We start from the raw sequence: 25,934 nt of genomic DNA, 5'->3' as shown, positions 1-25,934 counted from the left end.
CTCCTCTAGTCAAGTCTGAAGTCTTAGCCAGTGTTGTATATTAGGGAGGGTTGGGGAGAAACGCGGGGTGGAGATGGGGGAACAAGGATAGGGAGACATAACAGAATGGAAGATTATAGAGGAAGAATAAATCTGTCATTATTCATAGAGGATATAACCATTATGCAAACATCCAAGAATACGCAGGTAAATTATTTGAAAACCAAAGAGGTCTGCACCTTGCTGGATGGAAAATAAACACTCTGAAGGTTCAAAATAGAACAAGGCTGGGGCGCCTGGGTGGCTCAGTCCTTAAGCGTCTGCCTTCGGCTCAGGTCATGATCCCAGGGTCCTGGGATCGAGCCCCGCATCGGGCTCCCTGCTCCGCGGGAAGCCTCCTTCTCCCTCTCCTGCTCCCCCTGCTGTGTTCCTGCTCCCCTATCTCTCGCTCTCTGTGACAAATAAGTAAAATCTTAAAAAAAAAAGAACAAGGCCCATGGACCAGGGCGGTTGGCAATACCTAGAAATACTACACATGACCCAACAAATTTACCTCTAAAAATCGACCCTGGCGTAGGAATGGGAAGGAACACGCACAAGCCCATACAGAGGGGAACAACTCAATCGTCGGCCCACGGGGGACTAGATGCCTCCGCAGAACTCCAAGCCGGGGGTGGGGGTGAGGAAAGATCTTTGTGAACTTAGGAGTATTTCAAGGCAATGCCTAACACAGAAAACGAAATACAGAAAAGGGTATTTTCTTGTGGAAAAATAACTAATTTGGGGGAGAATTTTAAAGAGAGGCGTACAGGGGATGGGCTGAAGGCCTCCCAGGAGCACCCTGACGGCATCTCCCCACCTGCTTCCTTTCGGGGCCGACGACCGGGCCGCGGATGGAAGGGGGTCGAGGCTCAGGAAGGACAAGCAGGGACGCCCGGGAGCCCCGGTGCGGAAAGGCCCGCGACGAAGCCCGGAGAAAGTGCCGTGACGCCGGAAGAGCGGGTGCTGTAAACCGTGCCCTTGACCCCTCTCCCATCCCGCACAGCAATCTTTAACCTGCACAACCACACCTGGGCTACAGCCAGGCGAAGCCGACAGCCAACGGACAGAAAAGCGGGTCTCAGCTTCCGCAGCAGCCCCGGAAGAGAGCACCGAACGGACGCACTTCCGCTTCCGGCCACGGCTTGAGCGTGGGAAGTAAGATTTTTATTCCCTCAGAGGGGGTGGGGGGGCTCCTGGCTGGCTCAGTCCATAGCGTATGCCACATTTGATCTCGGGTGATGAGTTCACGCCCCACCTTAGATGCAGACATAAAAACGAGTAAACGGGCAACGCGACGAGCGGAGCAACTTGCTTTTGATCGCAGAGCCGTCTTTGACGCTATAAGATCTACCCAAGGGGAAAAAGTAGTTTCTCAAGACTGAAAAAGGGGCTGAGCGACACAGGAAAAGGGGCCTAAACCTCACTTCTAAGCCATTATGGATTCACCTGTGAGGTCACTGCCCCTCCTATCTTCCTAACCAAATAAGTCCCCACCGAGGTCGGACTCAATTTAAACAATTATATCCTGGTATTTAAAAAAAAAAAAAAATTAACAAAACGTTGGGTTACCAATCATCGGTTTAAACTACCCACCAAAAAATGGTTTTTTTTAGGGCCCCGAGAATTGACAAATCTGCATAAACGGAGTCCATGATATAAAAGTGAAAATCCCAATCTGGTAGAGAAAAGGGTGGATATTACGTCTTTTGGGGTTTTGTTCCTACATTTAGACACTCCAAACTCACGATTTAAAAAAGCTCCATAACCCCCTTTGTGACTTTTCCTGACACCCCCATGAATAAGACATCTGCCCAGACACAGAAGGATTTAAGAATTAGGAGAACCACTATTAATATTATTTAATGAAGCTACCCAGAAGTGTAGAGATCTGTGGTTAAAAGAAATCTCAATCCCTTCGTGGTGGGCTGTGCTTCTCAGGCAGAAGGCTCCATAAAATGCCTTCCAGTAAACAGAAGGCCCTTTAAGTGCTAGGAACCTAAATACGAACATTAAACTTATAGATTAGAACCATGTGTTTAAAACAGAAAAATTTCCAGCACCTGGCTAGCTCAATTGGTAGAGCATGCAACTCTTGATCTCAGGGTTTTAAATTACAGCCCCATGTTGGGTGTAGATTAAATAAACTTAAAAAAATTTAAAAATGTAAAATTTTCAATCTATATTTCCCCCAAAAAAGATTTCAAAGAAGCTAGGGTCTTGTCTTTACCACATAATGAGCACAGCTTTACAAAGTTCTAGCTGAACTGTGACGTTTACACACTTTTACTGACCAGCGACTCTTGTCTTTGGGCACAAAGTAAGACATTCTGAGACAGAAGTAAAACGCTCACTAGCCCTCCTGAGCTCCATTGGACACACACAGCCTTGGGCAATAACTCTGCCCTGGCCAACTTTGTTTATGCACTGCACTGGAAGCCTAGAGCCTCTCGTTCCTAGAGGAAATGACAAAGCTGCACATGCAGATGCACAGCTCATGCTGCTTGTTCATAGAAATACAGCCTAGAGGGCGCCTGGGTGGCTCAGTTGGTTAAGCGACTGCCCTCAGCTCAGGTCATGATCCTGGAGTCCCGGGATCGAGTCCCACATCGGGCTCCCTGCTCAGCAGGGAGTCTACTTCTCCCTCTGACCCTCTTCCCTCTTGTGCTATCTCTCATTCTCTCTCTCAAATAAATAAAATCTTAAAAAAAAAAAATACAGTCTAGAAAAGAGTTCACTAATGAAATCTGATTCCATCATTTAACAGTTTTGGGGGAGATGGGGGTTGGAAAAGGAAATTCCAGAGAGAGTCAAATGGTCCAGAAACTCAGTCAGTTCAATGTCTCTTCTCACAACTGGATCTGCTCCCTGCTGCTACAGTGAACCCTAGGCCCTCACCTCAAAGCTCTTCTACTCAAAGGACTACCAAGGGCTGATCCTACCTCCCATGGCTACAAACATTTGGGGCAGGGCACTAATTTTTATATCAAAGATAAACAGAGGGAACCCACATAGATGCCTTCAAGGTGCCAAGCAGAACCTGGGGACATGAGTGGGGTTGGCATAAAAAACTACAGCACCAGATGTGAATTTCCCATTCACATGAATCTCATTTGAGAACTAATAACACACGCTTTTCTTACTGGGGCCCCTAAGAGCTTCGACAGTCCAGTCAGATTTGGGGTAAGCAGGGTAGAAATGCTGGAGATTTCCTTCAAGCATTATAAAAAGCCATGTTATTTATACTAAGCCACCACTGGCTCATACAAATACAAGAACATTGTGATGCACTTGCCTAAAATCCTTACGCTCTTATAGCAAAAAGGACCTCAAATTGAGAACAGGCTTTCAATCTCAATGGTAGCTCTTCTTCCATTAGAAATGTTTGCATTTGTATTTCTGGTTTGTGTATTATTGACCAAGTTTTCAGATTAAAAAAAAAAAATGACTACTTTAGGATTAAAAAAAAAAAGTCCCTCTCACCATTTACACCAAGATCAAAACCTGGCAAAATTGTACCACATATGGGTTAAGAGCAGAGACATTTTTCAACACAAATTCCCAGAAACTAAATCTGGGGGATTTCAGGGTTCCAAAATTAAAAAATCTCTAGCTTCATTAAATGCCTGTGTATACTTTTAAAAAATTATCTACCTGCCCTTGCCAAATGCTAAGTTTTTTACAAAAGACAAATGAAGATTTATTTCCTCTTATTTTGATGACAGCAACAAATTTTTCATTTTCTTGAAATTTCTGGAAACCAACACATCTGTGATAACCTGAAATTAAATCATTTGTGCAGTCACAGGTGCCAAAACAGTTGAGAAAAATTAACATCCCTTCTATTTGTGGCTCTGAATTTGAAGAATGATTACTAAAAAGCAAAATGAGAAGCAAAAAAGTCAGTCTTATTCTGATATGATTTTACTGTGGTTTAACAGGTCTCTGGTGCCATCCATGGTAGTATTCAGGTTCATTTTGGGATCTGCAGAATAAGGGGCTTAATAATAAAATCCTGTGCTTAATTACTATCATGCTTATATTCTGGAATATTTGATGTCTAACAAGACTGTACACAATGTGCATGTGCAATCAGATGGATGAAACTGCCTGTGTAATTTCCACAAGAGGGGAAAGAAACGGGAGGAGTAAAAATAAGGAGATAAAAATTATTCATTAAAATTATTTTTAAAAACTCATAAAAATTATTCACAGTTGCAAAACCATAGGTCAGTCTTCACTCCTATCAAGGTCCTGCCTACTACTATCTACTATCACTTTTGCCAGAATGCGTGTTTCACATTCTTTACAATTAGTACTTGGCCACATTTTGAGAGCAAGGGCAGATTCAGTTCTGTTGGCAGTTCTGGGTCAGCTGCAAGATCAACAATGGGTTTCTGTGTGGAGATATGTGTGTTCCAATTGAACTGTGAGTTCCCTGCTGAGGGGAACACAGTAATTCTGAAAATCTGGCCACGTGTAATACGGAACCCAGAGGAACAGAATCTGGCTGCTGTTAATTCTGGATGAGGCCAGAAAGCGTGGAGTCAGTGGCTAGGGTTACTCTGTTAGCTTTAAAAAATGGATGGTTTAAAGTGAAACACTGAGCTAGAATCCACCAGAAATGATGGTGGATATTTCATGTCATATAAATCACATAAGCAGAATAAGAACAGTGGCTCCCTCAGAGTTGTAATGAAGATGAAGTGACTCAATCCATGGAAAGCTTTCAGGGCATTTCACGGCATACAGTAAGTGCAAAATAGTTGGGAGCTCTCACCAACCCTTGAGTCATGACTGTTATAAAGTTTCCACTGACATTTGGTAACAATCATTTGCCTTATTAATGATCTCATTTAGCAAAAGGAAATGAGGCTTAGGAGAGGCTAAGGGAAGCACTCCAAACGCATAGCTCAAAAGTAACAATGGCAGGACCCACACTCCAGCAGTCAGGCTCCAGTCTGAGCCCTTAACACCTAGGCTCTACCTGGGCAAAAAGCAAGCCAAATTCTGAAGCACCCTGGAATGTTCCCAGTTAACTGTCTAGACCACTGAAGAGACTAATCATAAAAAAGAAGAGGAGGGTAAGTCCTCTATGGTTATTACTACTGTGTAACAAACCACCCCAAACAGTGATACAGAACAGCAGTTCTCAAAATGTGGCTGCCAGACTGAAGGACCCCAAGACACTTTCAGGCAGTCTGCGAGGTCAAAACTATTGTTGTAATAGTTCTATTATTTACCATCTCATCATGCTGACATTTACAGTGATGATATAAAAGCAATGGTGGGTAAAACTGCTGGCACCTTGGCAGAAATCAAGGCAGTGGCATCAAGTGCCACAGTCATTGTATCCTTTGTTGCCACATACTCATGATAAATAAGAAATCCAGTTTTCCTTAAAAATGTCCTTGAGGCAACAGAAAAATCTGGAAAATGTATATATCTGCAACCATGATGTGGGCAGTTTCTCAACATTTACAAACCTTTCTGCTATGATCAATAGTTATATTAGTGCACGATGCTTGATAATAAAATAAGTCAACATTTGAAAAATATGCATAATGTAGTAAACTATTTCCTATATGAGTTAACACATGATGGCACAAAATCACATATGGGTAAAATATCCAAAGTGCAAGAAAAATCAATGGATTTTAATGTAACAGAACAGGAAAAGTTCACTGATAGAACTTCATACTCCACAGTGCAACTAAATCTTTAAGAAACTACCATTAGTTGAATTTTGGCAAAGTATCAAAGAGCCAAAATTATATGAAAATACTTTTCTTTTCCAACCATGTATCTCATTGAAGCTTAATTTTCTATATACATTTCATCTAAATAACTTATGGCAAAAAATTGAATGCAGAAGCATGTATGAGACTCCAGCTGTCACCAATTAAGCTAGAAAAAACAATTTATAAAAATCTTTTTGTAGGGTGCCTGGGTGGCTCAGATGGTTAAGCGACTGCCTTCGGCTCAGGTCATGATCCCAGGGTCCTGGGATCGAGTCCCACATTGGGCTCCCTGCTCCTTGGGAGCCTGCTTCTCTCTCCGTCTCTCATGAATAAATAAATAACATCTTTTAAAAAAAAATCTTTTTGTAAAACTTGTCACTCATCTGATAAGGAAAAAAATACTTAATGGCACCTGTTAAAGATGGTAAGGCAGACTTTTTTCAGCCATCGAGATAGGTACAGGGAGCACTGCAACAAGACTTTACAGTGGGGGAGAGAATGGGCTCAAGTTCAAACACAGCATGATAAGTAGGAACTTATGAGCCAAGGAGCAGGATAGGGGTCAGTGTATGGAAAATTACTAAGAGGAAATAAGAGGGGTTAGGGATTCTGGCTGAACTGACCAAACAATCTTTGCTGAAGAAAGGCCAGAGTGATTAGAAAGCACCTTAAGGATGGTGGAGGATAAGGGAACTCTTGCTAAACTGACTTAGCAGGGCTCTTGCTAAAACTGGATTTTATAAAGGAAGTGCACAGATGGACCCAGGAAAAGGTTAGGAGACTTACTAAAGTTTGGTCAAGAAGAGACTCTCACTTCTCACATTTTTTGTTTTCATTTTGGAAAATAGTTATTTTTTAAGTATGTACATTATGAAATGAATTATAAATATTTGAAACATCTGTCTTAACTTCTAATATGCCAAATACTCAATAGATACAATGCCCGTAATAGAGCATTTTGGATACTCAGTTGTTTTTTTTTTAAAGATTTTATTTTTATTTATTTGACAAAGAGAGACAGTGAGAGCAGGAACACAAGCAGGGGGAGTGGGAGAGGGAGAAGCAGGCTTCCCGCTGAGCAGGGAGCCCGATGTGGGGCTCAATCCCAGGACCCCGGGATCATGACCTGAGCCGAAGGCAGACGCTTAATGACTGAGCCAGTTTTAAGGAGTATACAGGAGTCCTGAGGTCAAAAAGTTTGAAAACTGCTGGTGTGGGCCCACCATGATTTTATTATTTTCACAGATCATGAGTCAGGAATTTGGACAAGACACAAAGGGAACGAATGGATTGTCTCTGCTCTACAAAGACCAGGACCTTACGTGGGAAAACACACACAGCTCAAAATGACTCCAAAGACAAGGGCCTGGAGTCATCTGGAGACTCGCACATGCATCTGGTTGCCTTCCCTGAAATAGCTAGAGGGCTATTCCTCTAGCTATTGATGGAGTTTTATAGACCTAAAATGGAGTTTTATAGACCTATTTCATCTTGCTCCACTGTTGAGAGGAGCATCTCCATGTAGCCCCTCCATGTCACAGCACAACTGCTGGTTTCCAAGGAAGCATACCAACTGGGAGTATCCCAACAGAGGAAGATGCCAAGATAACCAGGAGGGAATTTCACGGTCTCTTATGGCCTAGATTGGGAAATCACATGGCATCATTTATATTGTACTCCTCTAGGGAAAGGTCAAAAGTATGCCCAGATTCAAGGGGAGGGAACAGTGTCAAAGAATTTTGGGGCCAACTTTTAAAATCATCAGTCTGCCACAAATTATTTATATACCTTCCACATACACAAACAGTCACTGCCTATTAAAACCATGCCAAAATCTTGTGCCCATAGGATCAGACTCAAGCTCTATGTCCAGAATCTTGACATCTAAATCAGGTCCAATCTGGAAGAGTATGTTACTCTTGAAGATTTGTGAAGTAAAGAGACAAGTTATTTACTCCCCCCCCACACACCATATATATATATATAATTGTGAGAGGAGGAAAGGATAATCAGAATAGACATTCATATTAAGAAAGGGGTGGGAAGTGCCTGGCTGGCTCAGTCACAAGAGCATGCGACTCTTTTCATCTCAGGGTTGTGAGTTCAAACCCCACATTGGGTGTAGAGATTACTAAAAAAAAAAAAAAAAAAAAAAAAAACCTTAAAAAAATAAAATGCTGGCTGCTTATCATCAAAAAAGGAAGGAAGGAGTGGGAGGAATGGGAGGCCTACTATAGCCAATGATCCATAGCAATTCTGAAAGACAGGAACATCTTGTCTATTCCTTTCTTAAGGAGCAGTACTGCATCACAGGAATGAGTCTCTGTGGAGTTCTGCTACTTGAATCATACTTGCTTTCCCATAGGACCATATTTTTAATGGAGTTTTATAGACCTATTTCATCTTGCTCCCTGCCCAGAGTTTTTGGATTCAAAGGTCTCTATTCACTTTGACTTTAAAAACAAAACAAAAAAAAGTTTTAGGTTCACAATGAAACTGAGCAAGCTACAGAGATTTCCCATATACTCCTGCCCCCACAATGGATAACCTCCACCATTACTAACATTTCACACCAGAGTGGTAAATTTGTTACAGCTGATGAACCAACATTGACATATCATCACCCATAGTTCCTTAGGGTTCACTTTTTGTGTTGTGCATTCTAAGGTCTGGACAAATACAGAATGATATATTCATCATTATAGCATCATACAAGGTATTTCACTGCCTTCAAAATCCCTTGTGCTTTGCCTATTCATACCCCAAGCTGCCCCTCCCCCAACCCAACAACCACTGATCTCCATTGTTTTGCCTTTTCCATAATGTCATAAGAATTGGAATCATACAGTATGTAACACTTCCAGATTGACTTCATTTAGTAATATGCATTTAAGGTGCTTCCAGGTCTTTTTAAGGCGTAATAGTTCATTCCTTTTAAGTGCTGGATATTCCATTGTCTGGATGCACCAGTTTATTTATTCGTATACCTACTGAAGGCATTCATTCATGTATTGAAGTTTTGGCAATTCGGAGTAAAACTGCTATAAACATTCATGTGCAAACAAACAAAACAACTCTGAAACACCATGCACATGTTGGTTTTTGAATGAACATAAGTTTTCAACTTCTTTGGGTAAATACCAAGGACCCTGGATACTGGATCATTTGGTAAGAGTACATTTAGTTTTACCACCAAACTATTCCAAGGCAGCTGTACAATTTTGTTTTCCCACCAGCAAAGAAGCATTCGGTGCCGTTAGTGTTCCAGATTTTGGCCATTCTCATAGATGTGTAGTGGTATCTCATTTTAATTTGTATTTTTCTGATGACATGATGTAGAGCATCTTTTCATAAATGCTTATTTGCCATCTGTACATCTTCTGTGAAGTGCCTCTTAAGGTCTTTGGCCCATTTTTGATAGGCTATTTCTTACTGTTGAGTTTTAGGAGTTCCTTGCATATTTTGGATAACGGTCCTTTATCCAAATGTGTCTTATGCAAATATTTTCTCCGAACTTGTGTCTTCTCACTCGCTTGACAAGGTCTTTCACAGAGCCTAAGTTTTTAATTTTAATGAAGTCCAATATATCAATTATTTCTTTTACGGAACAAGACTTCAGTTTTATATTTAAACCTTTGCTACATCCAAGGACATTTAGGTTTTCTCCTATGTTACCTTCTAGGAGTTTATAGTTGTGTATTTTCCACTTAGGTTTACAATGCATTTTGAGTTAATTTTTGTGAAGAGTGTTCAGTGTCTAGATTCATTCTTTTGCATGTGGATGTCTAATTGTTCCAGCATCATTTGTTGGAAAGAATTTTCTTCACTCCCACTGCCTTTGCTCCTTTGTCAAAAATCAGCTATTTGAGTGGGCCTATTTCTCGGCAACCTGTTCTGTTCCATCAATCTGTCTATTCTCTTACCACCACCAGCTGTCTTAATGCAGCTTTATCTTAAGTCTTGAAGCCAGGTAGTTTCAGTCCTCCAACATTGTTCTTCTCCTTCAATATTGTGTTGTCTATTCTGGGTCTTTTGCATCTCCATATAAACATTAGAATCAGTCTGTCAATATCCACAAAATAAGTTGCTGGAATTTTGATTGGATTGAATCTATTAGTCAAGTTGGGAAGAACTAACATCTTGACAATACAGATTCTATCCATGAACATTAAATCTCTCTCCATTTATTTAGTTCTTTGATTTCATTCATCAGAGTTTTGTAATTTTCCCCATATAGACTTTGCACATATTTTGTTGTGCTAATATAAATAGTATTGTGTTTGCAGTTTCAAATTCTATTTGTTCACTGCTAGTGTACAGGAAAAGAATGATTTCATGGATGTGTGTATGCATCAAAACGTAGGTCATACACTTAAAATATGTATAGTTTATTGCATGGCAATTATACCTCAAAAAAAATCTGTTCATTAAGAAAACCAAACTCATAATAACAAACCAAAGTCTCTAATAAGAAAAAAAGATATTTGAACATTCATTTCACCAAAGATAAATGGATGACAAGTATGTGAAAAGATGTTCAACATCATTGGTATTTAAAACTATTGGTCTACTTTGAGAAAAGACACACAGAGACAATTCATTTAAATAAAAATGGTTTTCTTTTACAGTATCAACTTTTTTGTATGCAGGAAGTGAAGATTTGTACTCTAAAACTTTCCCAAATTTTTTACACTTTTAGGCTTTATTCAAAAATCTTTTGTAACAAAACAAAAAACCTTTTGTAACAAAGGTTTTTTATTTAAAAAACCCTTTTAGAACTTCACAATTTTTAAAAAAATATGTAAGATATTTACTGAAAGCACTGTTTTTACATTCACACACAATTTCTCCAATGTGATTTATTACATGTAACATAAATTAACATAGTCTTTTCCATCTTCCCTAGATTTATAATTTACAGTTCCTCTCCAGTGTGAATTATGTTTCCTAATAACAAAGAATAATCAAAGGCTTTCCTATATCCCTTTCACTCATGGGATCTCTCCTAATGTGTGCTCTCATGTTTTCCCAAAGTGGGGGATAAGAATTTTAAAAAAATCCTACACTTTTTACATTTATAAGATTTTTCATACCTGTGAAATCAGAGCTGAGTAGTAAAGTATAAGGCAGAGCTAAAGGCTTCCTACATTCCTCATTAATAAGGTTGCCTTCACTATGAATTAGTATGTGTTTTCTAAGAGAAAGTATTAAAGGCTTTCCCATATTCTTTGCAAGCATAAGCTTCTCTCAAGAGTGAAATCTGATACATTCTTTAAGGTATGAAGTAGTAGAAAAGGTTTTCCCACATTCCTCATCTATATATGGCTTTTCCCCACTGTGAGTTCTTAAATGTTGAATAAAGTATGTGGACTGAGGGACACCTGGGTGGCTCAGTCAGCTAAGTGTCTGCCTTCAGCTCAGATCATGATCCCAGGGTTCTGGGATCGAGTCCTGCATCCGGCTCCTTGCTCATCAGGGAGCCTGCTTCTCCTTCTGCCTGCTACTCCCCCTGCTTGTGCTCTAACAAATAATAAATAAAATCTTAAAAAAAAAAAAAAAAAGGTATGTGGACCGGGTAATGGCTTTCCCACAGTCCTTACATTCAAAAGGTCATCCACCAGTGTGAGTTCTCATGTGTACTGTAAGGCCTGATGAAACAGTGAAGGCTCTCCCACCCTTTTTACATTTATATGGCTTCTCTCCAGTATGTGTTATGTTGACTAAAGTGCAAAGAATACCTAAATGACTTCCCATACTCCTTACATTCAAAAGTTCTTTCTATACTGTGAATTCTTAAAGGCTTTCCCACACTGCTTACAATTATAGGGTTTTACTCAAGGGAGTTTGCATGTGACTTTTAAAGCAAGATGAGTTACTAAAGGCTTTCCCATATTCCTTACATTCATAAGGCTTCTCTCCAGTGTGAGTTCATGTTTTATAAGACCTGAAGAACTGGTGAAGGTTTTCTCACATTTACTACACTCATATGGTTTTTCTCCAGTGTGAACTCACATGTGAATATTAAGTTCTGGGAAACAAGTAAACTCTTTACTACACTCCTTGCAAACACAGTGTGTCTCTCTCTCATAGGAAATCGTATACATTTAGCAAGATTTGGGGAACAAGGAAAGGCTTTCTCAAATTTCTTACATTCCATAGGCATCAGTTCACTTTGAGCTCTTAAATGATGAATAAGACAAGAAGATCAAATAAAGGTTTTCCCACATTCTTTAGATTTGTAGGACTTTTTTCTCTTGTTCATTTGCATATACTCAAAAAGGCCTGTAGAATGAGAAAAAGCTTTCCTACATTCCTTAAAGGTATGTGGCCTTTCTCCACTCTGAATTCTTACACATTCTCTAAGGTGGGAAGGAATGCCTTTCCCACAGTCTGTGCATTTATAGGGTTTCTTTCGAGTATAAGTTTTCTCACGAACAGATGTGGATTTTGGCTAAAAACTGTTTCACACTGATTACACTTAGGAGGCTTTTCTCCATCATGGGTTTTGTTGTATAGATTAAGGGCAGAGTTCTTTGTGAAGGCTTTTACACACTGGTTGCACTCACAAGTTTTCTTTCTAATGTGAGTAATCTGTAAATCTTAAAGGAGTGTTCACTCAAGGCTTCTTCCCAATGGTTAAAATTAAACAATTCCTCTCCAGTATGGCTTCTCTCCTATTGATGAAGAGATGATGATGACTTACAAAAGTTTTTCAGCTTTACTACATTCAGAGATCCTCCCCTCTGCCTTGAATTCTGTTCTACTACACAGGAAACAAATCAGTATGACTGAAGTTTTTTGTTTTTTCTTCCATTTTCACTGCATGCAATGCATGGTTCCAGACCTGAGTGCTTTCAAGCAGAATGAAATAACCATTCTGCTAAAAAGTTCTGTTGTAGTCTTCTTTACTTTCACAGGGACTTTTACAGAGTTTAGTTGATAATTGATTGAGATGAAATTACTTATCCAAAACTGTATCTAAATTATGTATATGGAAATACTGAGTGAACACTGTGTGAATATATCTTGGGGAGTATTTAAAGGGTTTGTCAAATTCATAATGCTCAGAGACTCTGTGAGAAACAGTTTCGTTTGGTACGAATAACACTAGCCCCAAATGTCTGTTATGGTTATCATGTTGCTTTTCTATCTTATGGAATTTCCCATCTTCCACTGGTGTGGAAGACAAGGAATTACACACTGAGAATCTTACCATTTCTACCACATTTGGTGTTTTCCCCTGCAAAATATTCTGCTGAGGTGCTGACCATTTGGTATTAAGACAAATCTCCCAATCTGAAATAAGATTAAAAAACACATTAAGGTCTTGGAGAAATAAATGATGGAAGGAAAGTGTTAAAAATAAAGGCTGATGTCTACTTACTTTCAAAGACTGACTTAAAATATAAAAAGAAATGAATACACAGAGATTGAGAAATCTGACTATATTAAGAGTTTGGCAATGATAAGGTGCTGGTCAAGTTGGTAGGTGATTTCCTAAGAAATGATTCTATAAATGTTGAGACTGATGGTGAACAGAAAGCAGCATAACCAGGAAAGCAAAGATGAAAGAAAATGAATAAAGAGCTAAATGCAAAATTTAAAGAAGAAATAGATCTTACTGTCAGGCCAAAGGAAATTTCAGAAAAGTGGATGAAAGTTAAAGAGAAGTCTAAAGTACCCAAGGAACCACAGAAACCAAAGGCACCAGCATTCTCAGGAAAAATCCATCTTCAAAAGCTTCCTATTTAACATTTCCAAACAGACTGCAGTTCTCATAGATAACTGCTGTTTTTCATAAAGAAATCACCTTTCCTTTTCCCTTACTTTGCAAACCCTTCCCACTATCCCCCACTCTCCTCCACCTGAAAGATCAGACCTGGTCTGCACAGCTGGTACCTGGCTCTCAGAGAAAGAAGCTTGATACAAGAACACGTAAGGGATGACAAATAATTCCAAAAATCAGGACCAAGATTCTGCTCTCCAGGGACACCAAATACTGTCAGGTATAACTTGAGAAACAATAAAATGTTCGTGACAACTTTATCAAACCAATAAACTTTGTTTTTCAGACCAATAAACTTTCAAATGAAACTAAAATGCAAACCCATACTCTCTCATTGTTCACCAAAAGGGGTGCTGATCTTTCCCCTGAAACCCCAGCTCAAACTTGTATTTTGAAACATTTTTGAGGTCCTAAGCTTTTCAATCCATAGAGAAAATAAAACCAGAACAAACAGATCTTCATTTTCAAGAGGAAGCCACTTCAAGATAAGATCTACAAGAACAGAAACAATGCCTGCTCTTTTTGCCATTGCATTGCCCTTAGTCAGCACAGAGTCTAGAATACAGTCATTTAAGAAAGACTTGTTCCAGAAAAAGCTAAATGAAGACATGGCACCAACCTTACCTACTGCAGCCAGACTCTTGTAGTTCTCCAGCATCACATCTCTGCACAGCCTTCTCTGAGTTTGATCCAGCAAAATCCACTCCTCCTGGGTGAATTCCACAGCTACATCCTCAAAGGTCACTGGGTCCTAAACCATCACAAACATCCCAGCATCAGGCAATTGCCATCTAAACCTGTGTTCACTGGAGAAAGAGAATGGGAGACCCAAAGCTTAGACAGTGTTCCATGTTCTCCCATCATCTCTCCCAGGGCCTGATGGTCCTCATGTCCATTCTCCTCTCCATCTGGACATACTCACTGGTGACCTCATCCAGTCATATAGCTTTAAGAGCACCTCTTTTACCCAACTGAATGTATCTCACCACAGCTACACTGTACACTTTTCTAGTCTTATTCTTCTCTATTGACAGGACTTACCATAGTCTGAGCACATTACAGACACAATAAATGCTGGCGAATAAGTGAATCATTCCTCCAGTGATAGCACAAATTCTGAGAAACACATGTCCACTCCCTCACAGTGTATCATAGCACACTAAGAGCACACACACAGCACAGATAAGAGTGGACTGAATTAGCCAATACTGGGATAACAGTTATCATTTCCCTATGTCATCTGTCAACCACATAAAAAATCCTGAAACCTGAGGAAATTTATCTGGGTACTCAGTCCCTAGGCAGGCCCTATATACATAAAGAAGCTCTGTTCCACTAGAAAACATGTCTACCTGTTAGGAAGAAGCATGTACTTTTATAAAAGAATAAATTTCCTACTTACCTGAGAATAATTTGTCAGACACCTGGTCACTAGCCTTTCCTCTTCTGACTTCTCCTCACAAAGACAGAAAAAAAGTGACCTTGGGGAGAAGAAATAAAACCTGAGAACACAAACTGCCCAAAATTCCCACTCAGGCTAGAAGCTACTCCACACTAATTCTAAATTGACACATCTGCTGTTGCCATAAAATACCCAAGCAGACTACTTCATCCTCATCTGAAATCAGAAGGGTTTTGAGCTTTGGGAGGAAAAATTCCATTTTACAGAAAAAGAAATTTAAAGTCCAGAAAGGGAAAGTTGTTGTTTTCTTTGGCCAACAATAATGAACCTCAACATGTGATTAAGCAGACTCTCTCCCACAAAAAGACCCATCCTCACCCCTCCTTCCCAAATCCCAGGAGTAGACATAAGAATGTTCTTTTTTTTTTTTTCTTAGATTTTATTTATTTATTCATGAGAGACGGAGAGAGAGAGAGAGAAGCAGAGGGAGAAGCAGGCTCCCAAGGAGCAGGGAGCCCGATGCGGGACTCGATCCCAGGACCCTGGGATCATGACCTGAGCCGAAGGCAGACGCTTAACCATCTGAGCCACCCAGGCGCCCGACATAAGAATGTTATCTACTTAAGCCCCCTCCTAGACAGTACAGAAACAGGTCTGCTTAGACACTAACCACAAGACAGGCTGTTCACATGCCAGGTAAAACAGTCTCTGACAGGAGCATCAACAAGGACTTACCACAAGAGAAAAGATCAATGGCTGGCATCCTGTGGGTACGACAGTAAAACCTTCATCGTTCCCAAAGTCCTTCAAGACAATGTCTGAATTTAGTGGACATAGATCAATCTCAATTCCTCTTGATTAAGTAGCAGTGGAGGCTTGCCACAAACCATCAGTCTTTAAGCAACAGGTAGTACGCAGCTGTCATGAAGCATCATTCATTAGTCAGCTCTCTGTAGAAGATGAAGTTACATTACATGAAAGCCATTAAAAATTGTAGAGTATACCACATGAATATAAATAACAACCATCATTTACTGAGTACCTATTATGTGCCAGAAGCAGTGGTAGCTCATATGATTATCAACATGGTTATTATTACTGTCATTCCACAGCTGAGGCGATCTGCATTGAGACAGAAGTAGTCACTGGCCCAAAATCACCAATTAGGAAGAGCCCAGAGTCTGAATACAGGTTACTCTAGCTCAAAGCCTGAACTAAGGTTATTGTTATTTGCCAACATACCTGGACAACGATTATAAAATGGTGTGCAAGAAATAATTAATTCAGCAGGTCTGGGTTGCTCAAATCCTGCACTTTCCTGAGAAAAGCCTGTCTTCAGATATACTCTTGGTGGGGCTTGTGGGAGACCACCTGAGTCCATGGAATACCCTGCCTGGTAATGTCTGAAGCCTTGGGCCACACAGTTACCAGCTGGACCAGATAGTTTATGCTAACAATGTGATTTATGGTGAACATCTGTTTTTATATGCCTGAGTCTTTGGGCAATGTTCTAACAGTTTGAACTCAGGCTGGAGCCTAAGTGGCTGAAGTCAGTCATGCAGGTGGTGCATGTCTATGGGACTGACCCACAATGAAAACCTGGACACCAAAGCTCAGGGACTACAGACCGAATGTCTGTACCTCCCTGCCTCTTCATACATTCTCACCTAATCCCCAGTGTGATGGTTTCTGGAGATGGGGCCTTTGAGAGGTAATTATGGGATTAGTGCCTTTATAAGAGACCCCAGAGAGCTACCTTGCCCCTTCTGCCATGTGGTAACACAGTGAGAAGACTGCCTTCCATTAACCAGTAAGTAGGTCCTCACCTGACACCGTATCTGCTGGCATTTTGATCTTGATTTTCCCAGCCTCCAGAACTGGGAGAAATTTCTGTTGTTTATAAGCCACCCAATCTATAATATTTTTTTTAAACTTTTTTTTTTAAAGATTTTATTTATTTATTTGAGAGAGAGAGAGAATGAGAGATAGAAAGCACGAGAGTAGAGAGAAGAGGGTCAGAGGGAGAAGCAGACTCCCTGCTGAGCAGGAAGCCCGATGCGGGACTCGATCCCGGGACTCCAGGATCATGACCTGAGCCGAAGGCAGTCGCTTAACCAACTGAGCCACCCAGGCGCCCCAATCTATAATATTTTTGTTACAGCAGTCCAATTGAATAATGTAATGTCCCGGGTGAGCTTCCTTGGTTGGCAATATTTCACACGCGATGTTACACATTATTACCAGGAATATTAAGTAATGCCCATTTGACTGCACTGGGAAAAGACACTTGGATGCTTGTGCCTGGTTTGTTCTGGAATTAATCCCATGTGTCTTATCCCTTTGCTGATTCTGATCTGTATTCTATAAACTATAATGGTGGGTTTACCAGCATGAGTCTTGTGAGTCCTACTGCATTGCTGAGCATGACGGCGGTCTCGAGGATCCCCAGCACAAACGGTTTATTTAATTCAGACACCTTTGAGCTCCTCCAGCTGGCAAAACCACATAGGCCTAGTTGCCTTCCTTCAAGTCCTTCTATCAGCTTTTGCCCTCATTCACCATGCAAATTTTTACGAAGGTCCTCGCCTTTGCTACATTAATACACTGGGCACTGAGGAGAGCACAGTGTAATTAACAGAAAATGCCCCATACCTTAGATTTTTCAAATTCCAAAGGGCTAAGCAGATACTAAACAATCTGTAATCTATTAGTTGGTGTTAAGTGCTACAGAAAAAATATGAACAGATAAGGAATATTATCCTCTGCCTCCCCCCCCCCACACACACATACCCAAGGATTTTTCTTAGCAAACTCAGAACTAGCTCTGCAAATGATAAAGACAGAATACAAAAACAACCATTTCAGAATGCTCTTGAAAAACTGGCATCTGACTTGTCTAAAAAGTGATATTCAACTTTTGATCCAAAGCACTAGAACAATTCCATGGTAAACAAAATAAACTCAGAATACATTTCAAATACTGCTCTACTTCAATGGCTTATCAGTTTAGAAACAGTCACGTAAGAGACCTGACCAATCCCCTAAGTCTTACCAGAGGGTATAAAATGTTGAGTAGGTGGAGTGCTAAATCAGACTTTGCCCAAAGTTTATCTACTTTTTTTCTAAAAAAAACTCTTAGTTCTTTTTTTCATTAAATCTGCCTTTAAAAAATTCCTTCCTTACTTATGCTTTTATCTTTTTAATTTATGCTTTATGTTCATTTTGTTGGTCTTTTCAAATACCTGGAAATTACAGTTAATTTTTCAAACATTTTATTAAATTACACATTCAAACAAGTGTAGAATTACAAGTATACAGTACACTATCATGAAATTCTCCACCCTGAAGCACTCATATGCCTCAGATATTACTCCTTTCTCTTCTCCAAATAGAAGCACTATTCTGACTTCTAACACTGTAATTTTGCCTGTTTTTGAACTTCATATAAAATCATATGATATGCAGGGCACCTGGGTGGCTCAGTCGTTAGGCGTCTGCCTTCGGCTCAGGTCATGATCCCAGGATCCTAGGATCGAGCCCCGCATCGGGCTCCCTGCTTGGTGGGAAGCCTCTTCTCCCTCTCCCGCTCCCCTTGCTTGTGTTCCCTCTCTCATCGTGTGTGTCTCTGTCAAATAAATAAATAAATAAATAAATAATATCTTAAAAAAAATCATACGATACGCATTAATTTGTGTCCAGTGTCTTCCATTCAACATCCTACTCAACATGCTTCTCCCTCTGCCCCTCCTCCTTGCTTGTGTTCTCTCTCTCAAATAAATAAGTCTTAAAAAAAAGTACAAAGTGAACTGGGAATTTATTTTAAAGACTAATAGGATTTAAAGACTAAAGGATTCATGCTGAAGGGACACAGGATTCAAAAAGACTACCCTTGGGCAAATTTGGGACAGTTTGAGCATCAAACAATAGTGAATGAAAGAAAAGTCCAAGAATATATTGTGATACTCCAAAAAAAATAGTAGAGGACAGGGGAGGTGGGGAAAGAAAGCTGCATAGCTAAAGAATGGAGAAGGAATGGCAGGAAAAACACCATTTTGTAACACACACACCCCCCCCAATGTAAAAACAGACTGAGGCAAAGACTGACAAGTGATGTGAAACCCTTGGATGAAAGGCTTTTAGGAGGGGCGCCTGGGGGTTCAGCCGTTAAGCGCCTGTCTTGGGCTCAGGTTGTGACCCCAGGGTCCTGGGATCCAGCCCCGCATTGGGCTCCAGGCTCCCTGCTCCGCGGGGAGCCTGCTTCTCCCTCTCCCACTCCCCCTGCTTGTGTTCCCTCTCTTGCTGTGTCTCTGTCAAATAAATAAAATCTTAAAAAAAAAAAAGGCTGTTAGGCAACAGATTCCCCTGTTGCCAAGTATTACCCAAGGATTACCTCAAAAATATGACTATGAGAGAAGTGCACCTTGACTAAATGCTTCTCATTCCTAACAATGGGACAACTTGCACTTACCTGCTTCCTGATACAATACTAAGTATACAGAAATGTTCAAGTGTCTAAATTTGCAGTCTAACCAGGCAAGCACTGGCTGGTTCTTTGGGTACCGTGAACATGAAATGTGGCCAGTGTGACTGAGGGACTAAATTCTTAATTTTATTTACTTTCAATTAATTAGAATTTAGAAATAAAATTGATTCAGTTACTAAAAAACTTTTCAGTATGTTTGAACAATCTGGGTTTGGAGATCCTTTTCTAGAGCAAAACAGTAAGAGCTAAATACAGATCAAGAATTTCCAACGAAAACTCAGCATCCACACTGAGATCCAGTGTACACACTGGGTTCAGGCAACTTATCACAAAAGGAAAGAAATGTAAAATTTCTCATTAATAATTCTCTATTAACTACATTAGTCATTAAGTTCACTAATTTATACTGATAACGGGGTAAGTTGGATTAAATAAGACACACTAAAAATTTCACAGGTTAAAATTTTTATTTTTTAAGATTTTATTTATTTATTTGACAGAGAGAGAGAGATCACAAGTAGGCAGACAGGCAGGCAGAGAGAGAGGGAGAATCAGGCTCCCGCTGAGCAGGGAGCCAGATGCGGGGCTCGATTCCAGGACCCTGGAATCATGACCTGAGCCGAAGGCAGACACTTAACGACTGAGCCACCCAGGTGCCCCTCAGGTTAAAATTTTTATTTGGTTACTAAAAATTATAAAAAATTACATCTGTACCTCACAATATGTATGTATAGTACTGCTCTAGACCCAAGTCTACTTTACAAGAAATAGACAAGTTTATTAAATGAAATACTAGGAAAGGACGCCTGGGTGGCTCAGTCCGTTAAGCCTCTGCCTTCCGCACAGGTCATGATCCCAGAGTCCTGGGATGGACTCCTACATCAGGCTCCTTGCTCGGCAGGGAGCCTGCTTCTCCCTCTGCCTGCCGCTCCCCCTGCTTGTGCGCTCTCTGACAAATAAAATGAAATCATAGGAAAACAACATCATATTGGAATGCCAACATTTTACAGTAAAATTCTCCTGGAACGTTCAAGAACCAAAACTATTTTTTTTAAATGCAAATATTTTAGGTAAAAGGGATCAGATAGCTAAAACAAAATGCAATATGCAAATCTTGTTCGGATCCTAGCTCCCCCCAAAATCCCGACAACTCTAATAGATACTTTCGGAAAACTGGAGAAATTCTACTTTCTGGAGTTCTGTTTTTAGTAGAAGATTGTCCTGATGCATGCTTACCATTAAGGAGTGAAGTGAATGTCTGCAACTTACCATTAATTGGTTCATCCTAACAATACATATGACGAGACAAAATCCTAATTAGTGAACGTGGATGAAAGTTCCACGGATGCTCGTTTTACTGCCGCTGCATATCTTAAGGACCAATTTCCAGATCAATACCCGAAAGAAAAACCCACCCACTCCCGACATGTTACTTTAGGTCAATTCTATTCCAGCTAACGGCAACGGGCCAGCCTCGTCCTTCCCCTCAGAAACTCCTACACTGGAAGCTCCGGGCGTTGGCAGGGCTCTGCCGCGCTAGGTTTTGTACTTCGGCGAATTCATTCACTCCTGCATTTATCTGTCACACACACGTGCTCCCTAAGAACCTGCAAAGGTCCCTCTCTCCACCGGAGAACTTACCGAATTTCAATAACCGACACCCACAAGTGCACCGCGTGCCCGCCCGCAGGAAACACAACCGCCAGGCTGCCGGGGGCGGGGGTCGCTGGAGCCGGAATCACCGCGCCCATCAAAGGCCTGGCCGGCACGCCTCTCCCCGGGGCTACCGTCGCCGCCCCGGGTACTCAGCCGGCCCGGGCTCTGGGAAGAAGGGAACTTCAACCCTGCGCCTCCCTCTCGGGATCCTTCCTTCCCGCGTAGGCGCTCCAAGCCCGGCAGCTGAGACTGGAAGCCCTTCCCTCAAACGCGGGAGTGGCGCGCGGCCAAGATGGCCGTCGCCTTGCGCATGCGCTTTTCAGGTCTCCGCGAACCGCGCAAGGGGCGGGGCCTCCCCGGAAGGGGGCGCCGCACAGACGCCTGTTGTGCCAACCAACTGGCGGAGGAGGGATCCCGTTTTCGTCCCGCCGGAGGGAAGCTGGCCGTTGGGTCCGAAGCGGCTTATTTTCCTCCCCAGTCCGTGCTCTTACATGTCTTAACTGAATAAGATTTGCTTTCAAATCTTGGTGCATACGTGAACGCATCATACTCTTCATTGCATAGCTTGTTGCACGTTCCCGGTGGAGGTAATGAATACAGTCGCTGCATCGCTGCACTCGAGCTTTTCCTGTGGCCGCATAAAGTCACCATTCATGATTCAGTTTTTTCAATATAGTTCAGCCTCCTGTCTGTGATTCCCCTTAACCTGGGAAGGGAGCTGCAAACTGCACCTGAGGCAAGAGGGAGAAAACGCTACAACAGCACCTCAGTCCACTACGCTGGAGGTGAAGAGGTGACCCTAAGTTTAAATAAGACGGTTATATAAGCGGTGCCTGGATGACTCCGTGGTTAAGCGTCGGCCTTGGGCTCAGATCATGATCTCAGGGTCTTGGGATCCAGCCACGCGTAGGGCTCCCTGCTCCGCGGGAAGCCTGCTTCTCCCTCTCCCACTCCCCGTGCTTGTGTTCCCTCTCTCGCTGTGTCTCTCTGTCAAATAAATAAAAATCTTAAAAAAAAAAAAAAAGATGGTTTGTCTAGATGTGCGGCTGAGGCTACTGTCTTCTTTACTGGGTTAGGAGAGCAGCTGTTATGCCTAATGGGCCTCTGATTTCCATTATGATTTTGAGTTAAAAGTCTAAGAGCTTGGCCATCCCTTTCAAGTACTAAGAAAAAAAAAACCGCTTATTATAATTTGGGAGACCCAGAGTGGGAAATTTCTCCATATTAGCCATGGCAGAGCTTCAGGGATGTCATTAGTCATGTCATAGAAGGAGGCAGATAATTACATTAAGTTGGAAATGGACAGTCTACAATAAGTCTTAGGAATTCTCTAAATGGTCTTTTGGTGAAAGGGGAGGGAATTCTGAATTGCTGTAATTCTTGGCTTGAGGGATTTGTTTCCCAAGGATATGTCAAGGACTAAGTAGTGAACCTGCTGTTCTGATAGAATTGTAATTTATTCTCAGAAACTCTGAGAAACCTTACTAAATGCAGTCAGGAGGCCAGAGGGGAAACTCTTACAGGGTACCACTCCTTAATCACTATAAGAATTATCAATTATACACTCCCCAACAGGAGAATCCTCAACAGGAAATTACATCCCCCAACAGAAGATGTACATTGCATCTCCTATAAGAAATAGACTTCCCCAGGGGCACCTGGGTGGCTCAGTTGGTTAAGTGACTGCCTTCGGATCAGGTCATGATCCTGGAGTCCCAGGATTGAGTCCCACATCGGGCTCCCTGCTCAGCGGGGAGTCTGCTTCTCCCTCTGACCCTCCCCCCCCATGCTCTCTCTCTCTCTCTCTCTCATTCTCTCTCTCAAATAAATAAATAAAATCTTTAAAAAAATTTAAAAAAAGAAAGAAATAGACTTCCCCAGCAACTCAGTCAACGAGAAACTATCATCACCCTGAACTCTTCCTTTTCGCCAATGGACTCTTGTTCAAAACAACCCCTCCCAACTTTCTCCTTCTCCAAAAAATAATGTTTCTCTCCTTTGTTTGTTGGACTAGTGTATGGTTTTTGCTGTAGGTTGTTTGTCCCAAATTGCAGTTCTCTGCTATTCCCAAATAAACCTTTGTACACTTTCCCTAGCTCCTTCCTTTGCTCCTCCTGGGAGATCGGAAAGTGTGTGTAGCTGACACAGTGCTCAGAGAAAAATGCATTCAATGAGATAAGATAATGAAGGACAACAAATGTTTTTAAAAACTGCAGTAAAGGGGCGCCTGGGTGGCTCAGTCGGTTAAGCTTCTGCCTTTGGCTCAGGTCATGATCCCAGGGTCCTGGGATCAAGCCTTGAGCCCCCGGGCTCCCTGCTTGGCGGGGAAGCCTGCTTCTCCCTCTCCCACTCCCCCCACCACCCCGCTTGTGTCCCCTCTCTCGCTGTCTCTCTCTCTGTCAAATAAATAAATAAAATCTTAAAAAAAAATAAAAACTGCGGTAAAATTTAAACTTACCACTTCACTCATCTTTAAATGTACAACTCAGCGGCATTCAGTACATTTACAAAGTTGTCCAACTATCCCCACTGTCCATTTCCAAAACCTTTTTATCATCCGAAACAGAAACTCTGTAGGGAAACAAATATTTTTATGAGACTGGCCAATGTTTTGGTCTCCAAGATCTCTGGAGATGGGAAAGTGTGAGTTTAATTGCAGTAAGACGAGAATGCTGAATTTGTAATGACACAGTAAAATTCTAAAAAAGTCTCAATCCATAAACTTCCTCTCCATGCCCCAAGGTAACCTCTGAAATGGATGTTCACATTTAGACACTTAAAAGAACCTCTAGGGAGAAGCAGCCTCCCTTGATATTGAACGTGAATTAACAGAACAAAATTAACTTTCTGGGCACTAATATGATTCCCTTTGGCCTCATCCTATTATTATTGGCCTATTTTGTATATTTCCCACATATGATGACAGTGTTCTAAACACTTTAGCACGAGTGGTAATGAACAATTGTGTTACCTTGGACTTCCTGCTGGCAGCTGAAGCAGGATATGTTCAGCTGCCAACACCTCTGGCTGCACCCAGTTTAATGATTTAATTGGCTTGGCTCTGCATGGGGAGCCTGGCTGAAGTATATCCTCCAGGTATCCCTCATCACCCTACTGGGAGTCATGGTCCTGGTCAGTTTTGTCTGAAGTTCCCTAAAAGAACAGAATCAGGGGCACCCGGGTAGCTCAATCACTTAAGCGTCTGACTCTTGGTTTTGGCTCAGGTCATGATCTCACCATCCTGGGATCGAGCCCCACATCAGGCTCTACACTCAGCACAGAGTCCGCTTCAGGTTCTCTCTCCCTCTCCCTCCTGCTCACTCTTGCTCTCTCTCTCTCAAATAAATAAATAAATACAATCTTAAAAAAAAGGAAAGAACAGAATCAATTCTGGTATAAGCCCCCATGGGTACAATTAGTTACAGTATCTGTGTTAGCCTCCTCTTGCAGCTATAACAAGTTACCAGAAACTTAGTAGCTTAAAACAAAACAAATTTATTATCTCATAGTTGTGAAGGTCAGGCATTTGAAATGGGTCTCATTGGGCCAAATTCAGTGTGTCCAGAGGGCTGTGTTTCTTCTGGAGACTCTAGGGGAGAATTCGTTTCCTTAACTTTTCAGCTTCTAGAGGCTGTCTCCATTCCTTGGCTCATAACCATAAATCACTCTGATCACCGCTTCCATTTTCACACTTCTTCCTCTCTGACCCTACTGCCTCCCTCTTTCACTTATAAAGATCCCTGTGATTACATTGGGCCCACCTCAATAATTCCCCCATCTCAAGAACCTTAATTTAGCCCCACCTGCATAGTCCCCTTTGGCATACAAAGTAATACATTCACAGGTTCTGGGGATTAGGACATGGACATCTTTGGCAGGGGCATTATTCTGCCTACCACAAAACAAACAAACAAACACCATCTAAAAAGAATTCTTCGCTAGATACATGAAAAATCAGGGGCCAGAGTTGTAGAGAAATGACTCTGCTGTTGCCCCCTTGCTACTTTGTATCTATCCACATAGGCCATGCAGGCAAAGGCTTGACCTGTGGCCAATCTGAATGTTGGTAGAATGCCCTGTGATTCTCCCAGAACATGAAAGGATAGAAGGCCTGTAAGGAGCCCCTATGAAGCCATCTCCCACTCACCTCTCCCAGGAAACTGTCAGAAGACAGTTTTTCATTGCCTCCTAGGTTCTGATGAGGAAAGGGGTTTTTTGCCCTGCCCCTTCAGAAGAGAAATGCAGAATATAAAACTGCTTAGCTGCAGTCTAGATTGGGCTCTTTAGCTATGGGAGGAGGCACAGTCACAGAGTACAGGTTAAAAAGTTGATGGTCATTTGTGGCTAGTGTTATCTATTTAGTCTACTTCTGGGGTATTGGAAGCAGGTCCAAATTTGTTCCACAGTGCCTTTAAGAGAGCACAGCACGGGGATGTCTGGGTAGCTCAGATGGTTAAGCATCTGCCTTTGGCTCAGGTCATGATCTTGGGGTCTTGGGATCGAGCCCCTGTCGGGCTCCCTGCTCAGCGGAGAGTCTGCTTCTCCCTCTCCCTCCTACCCCTGCTCGTGCTCTCTCTCTCTCTCAAATAAATAAAATATTTAAAAGAGAGAGAGAGAGAGCAAGAGCACAGCATGTGGTCTGTGGGAGAGGATGCCTTTTTCTCCTGTGAAACTTTTATTGAGTAGAACATATTAGCCAAACTTATAATTTCGGCTCAAACGTCATCCATTAAGGCAGTGATATCTGGGAGGGGTGCTCTAATGAAGGGAATAATCATGTTTAACTATAGTCTATGGTCAGCTTCATTTATGCTTAGTGGCTTTAAGCACAGGCTGCACCAGGAACTA

The 25,934-nt window shown here is 41.6% G+C and overlaps 2 protein-coding genes across 2 annotated transcripts in view; both read right to left on the bottom strand.

Moving 5' to 3' along the window:
• Positions 1–21,376, bottom strand: part of ZNF177 (zinc finger protein 177) — a 37,657-nt gene extending 16,281 nt beyond the window's left edge. Inside the window, exons 1-5 of the mRNA XM_027583717.2 lie at positions 21,072–21,376; positions 15,683–15,897; positions 14,948–15,026; positions 14,170–14,351; positions 12,973–13,055 (exon numbers count right to left, since the gene is read on the bottom strand). The gene's annotated coding sequence lies outside the window, so the exon portion shown is untranslated. The remainder of the gene's footprint in view (positions 1–12,972; positions 13,056–14,169; positions 14,352–14,947; positions 15,027–15,682; positions 15,898–21,071) is intronic.
• Positions 10,152–21,181, bottom strand: LOC113916775 (zinc finger protein 891). The gene is made up of 4 exons (XM_035723817.1): positions 21,072–21,181; positions 14,948–15,026; positions 14,170–14,296; positions 10,152–13,055 (listed from the first exon to the last, which is right to left on the bottom strand). Exons 1-4 carry the CDS (start codon positions 21,179–21,181, stop codon positions 12,718–12,720), a joined length of 654 nt encoding a protein of 217 aa, XP_035579710.1. The 3' UTR covers positions 10,152–12,717.
• Positions 21,377–25,934: the final 4,558 nt, after the last annotated feature.

The sequence above is a fragment of the Zalophus californianus genome, chromosome 1, assembly GCF_009762305.2.
Source record: "Zalophus californianus isolate mZalCal1 chromosome 1, mZalCal1.pri.v2, whole genome shotgun sequence".
Taxonomy (NCBI): domain Eukaryota; kingdom Metazoa; phylum Chordata; class Mammalia; order Carnivora; family Otariidae; genus Zalophus; species Zalophus californianus.
This window is presented reverse-complemented; position numbering and strand designations above follow the sequence as displayed.

Excerpts from the sequence above, each read along its gene's own strand:
- LOC113916775 (XM_035723817.1), bottom strand. The coding sequence starts at position 21,181 with ATGGGCGCGGTGATTCCGGCTCCAGCGACCCCCGCCCCCGGCAGCCTG. Across the intron at positions 15,027-21,071 it reads GTGTCGGTTATTGAAATTCG|GTCACTTTTTTTCTGTCTTT; the intron begins GTAAGTTCTCCG and ends CTTCTCCCCAAG. Across the intron at positions 14,297-14,947 it reads GTCTGACAAATTATTCTCAG|GACCCAGTGACCTTTGAGGA; the intron begins GTAAGTAGGAAA and ends GTGATGGTTTAG.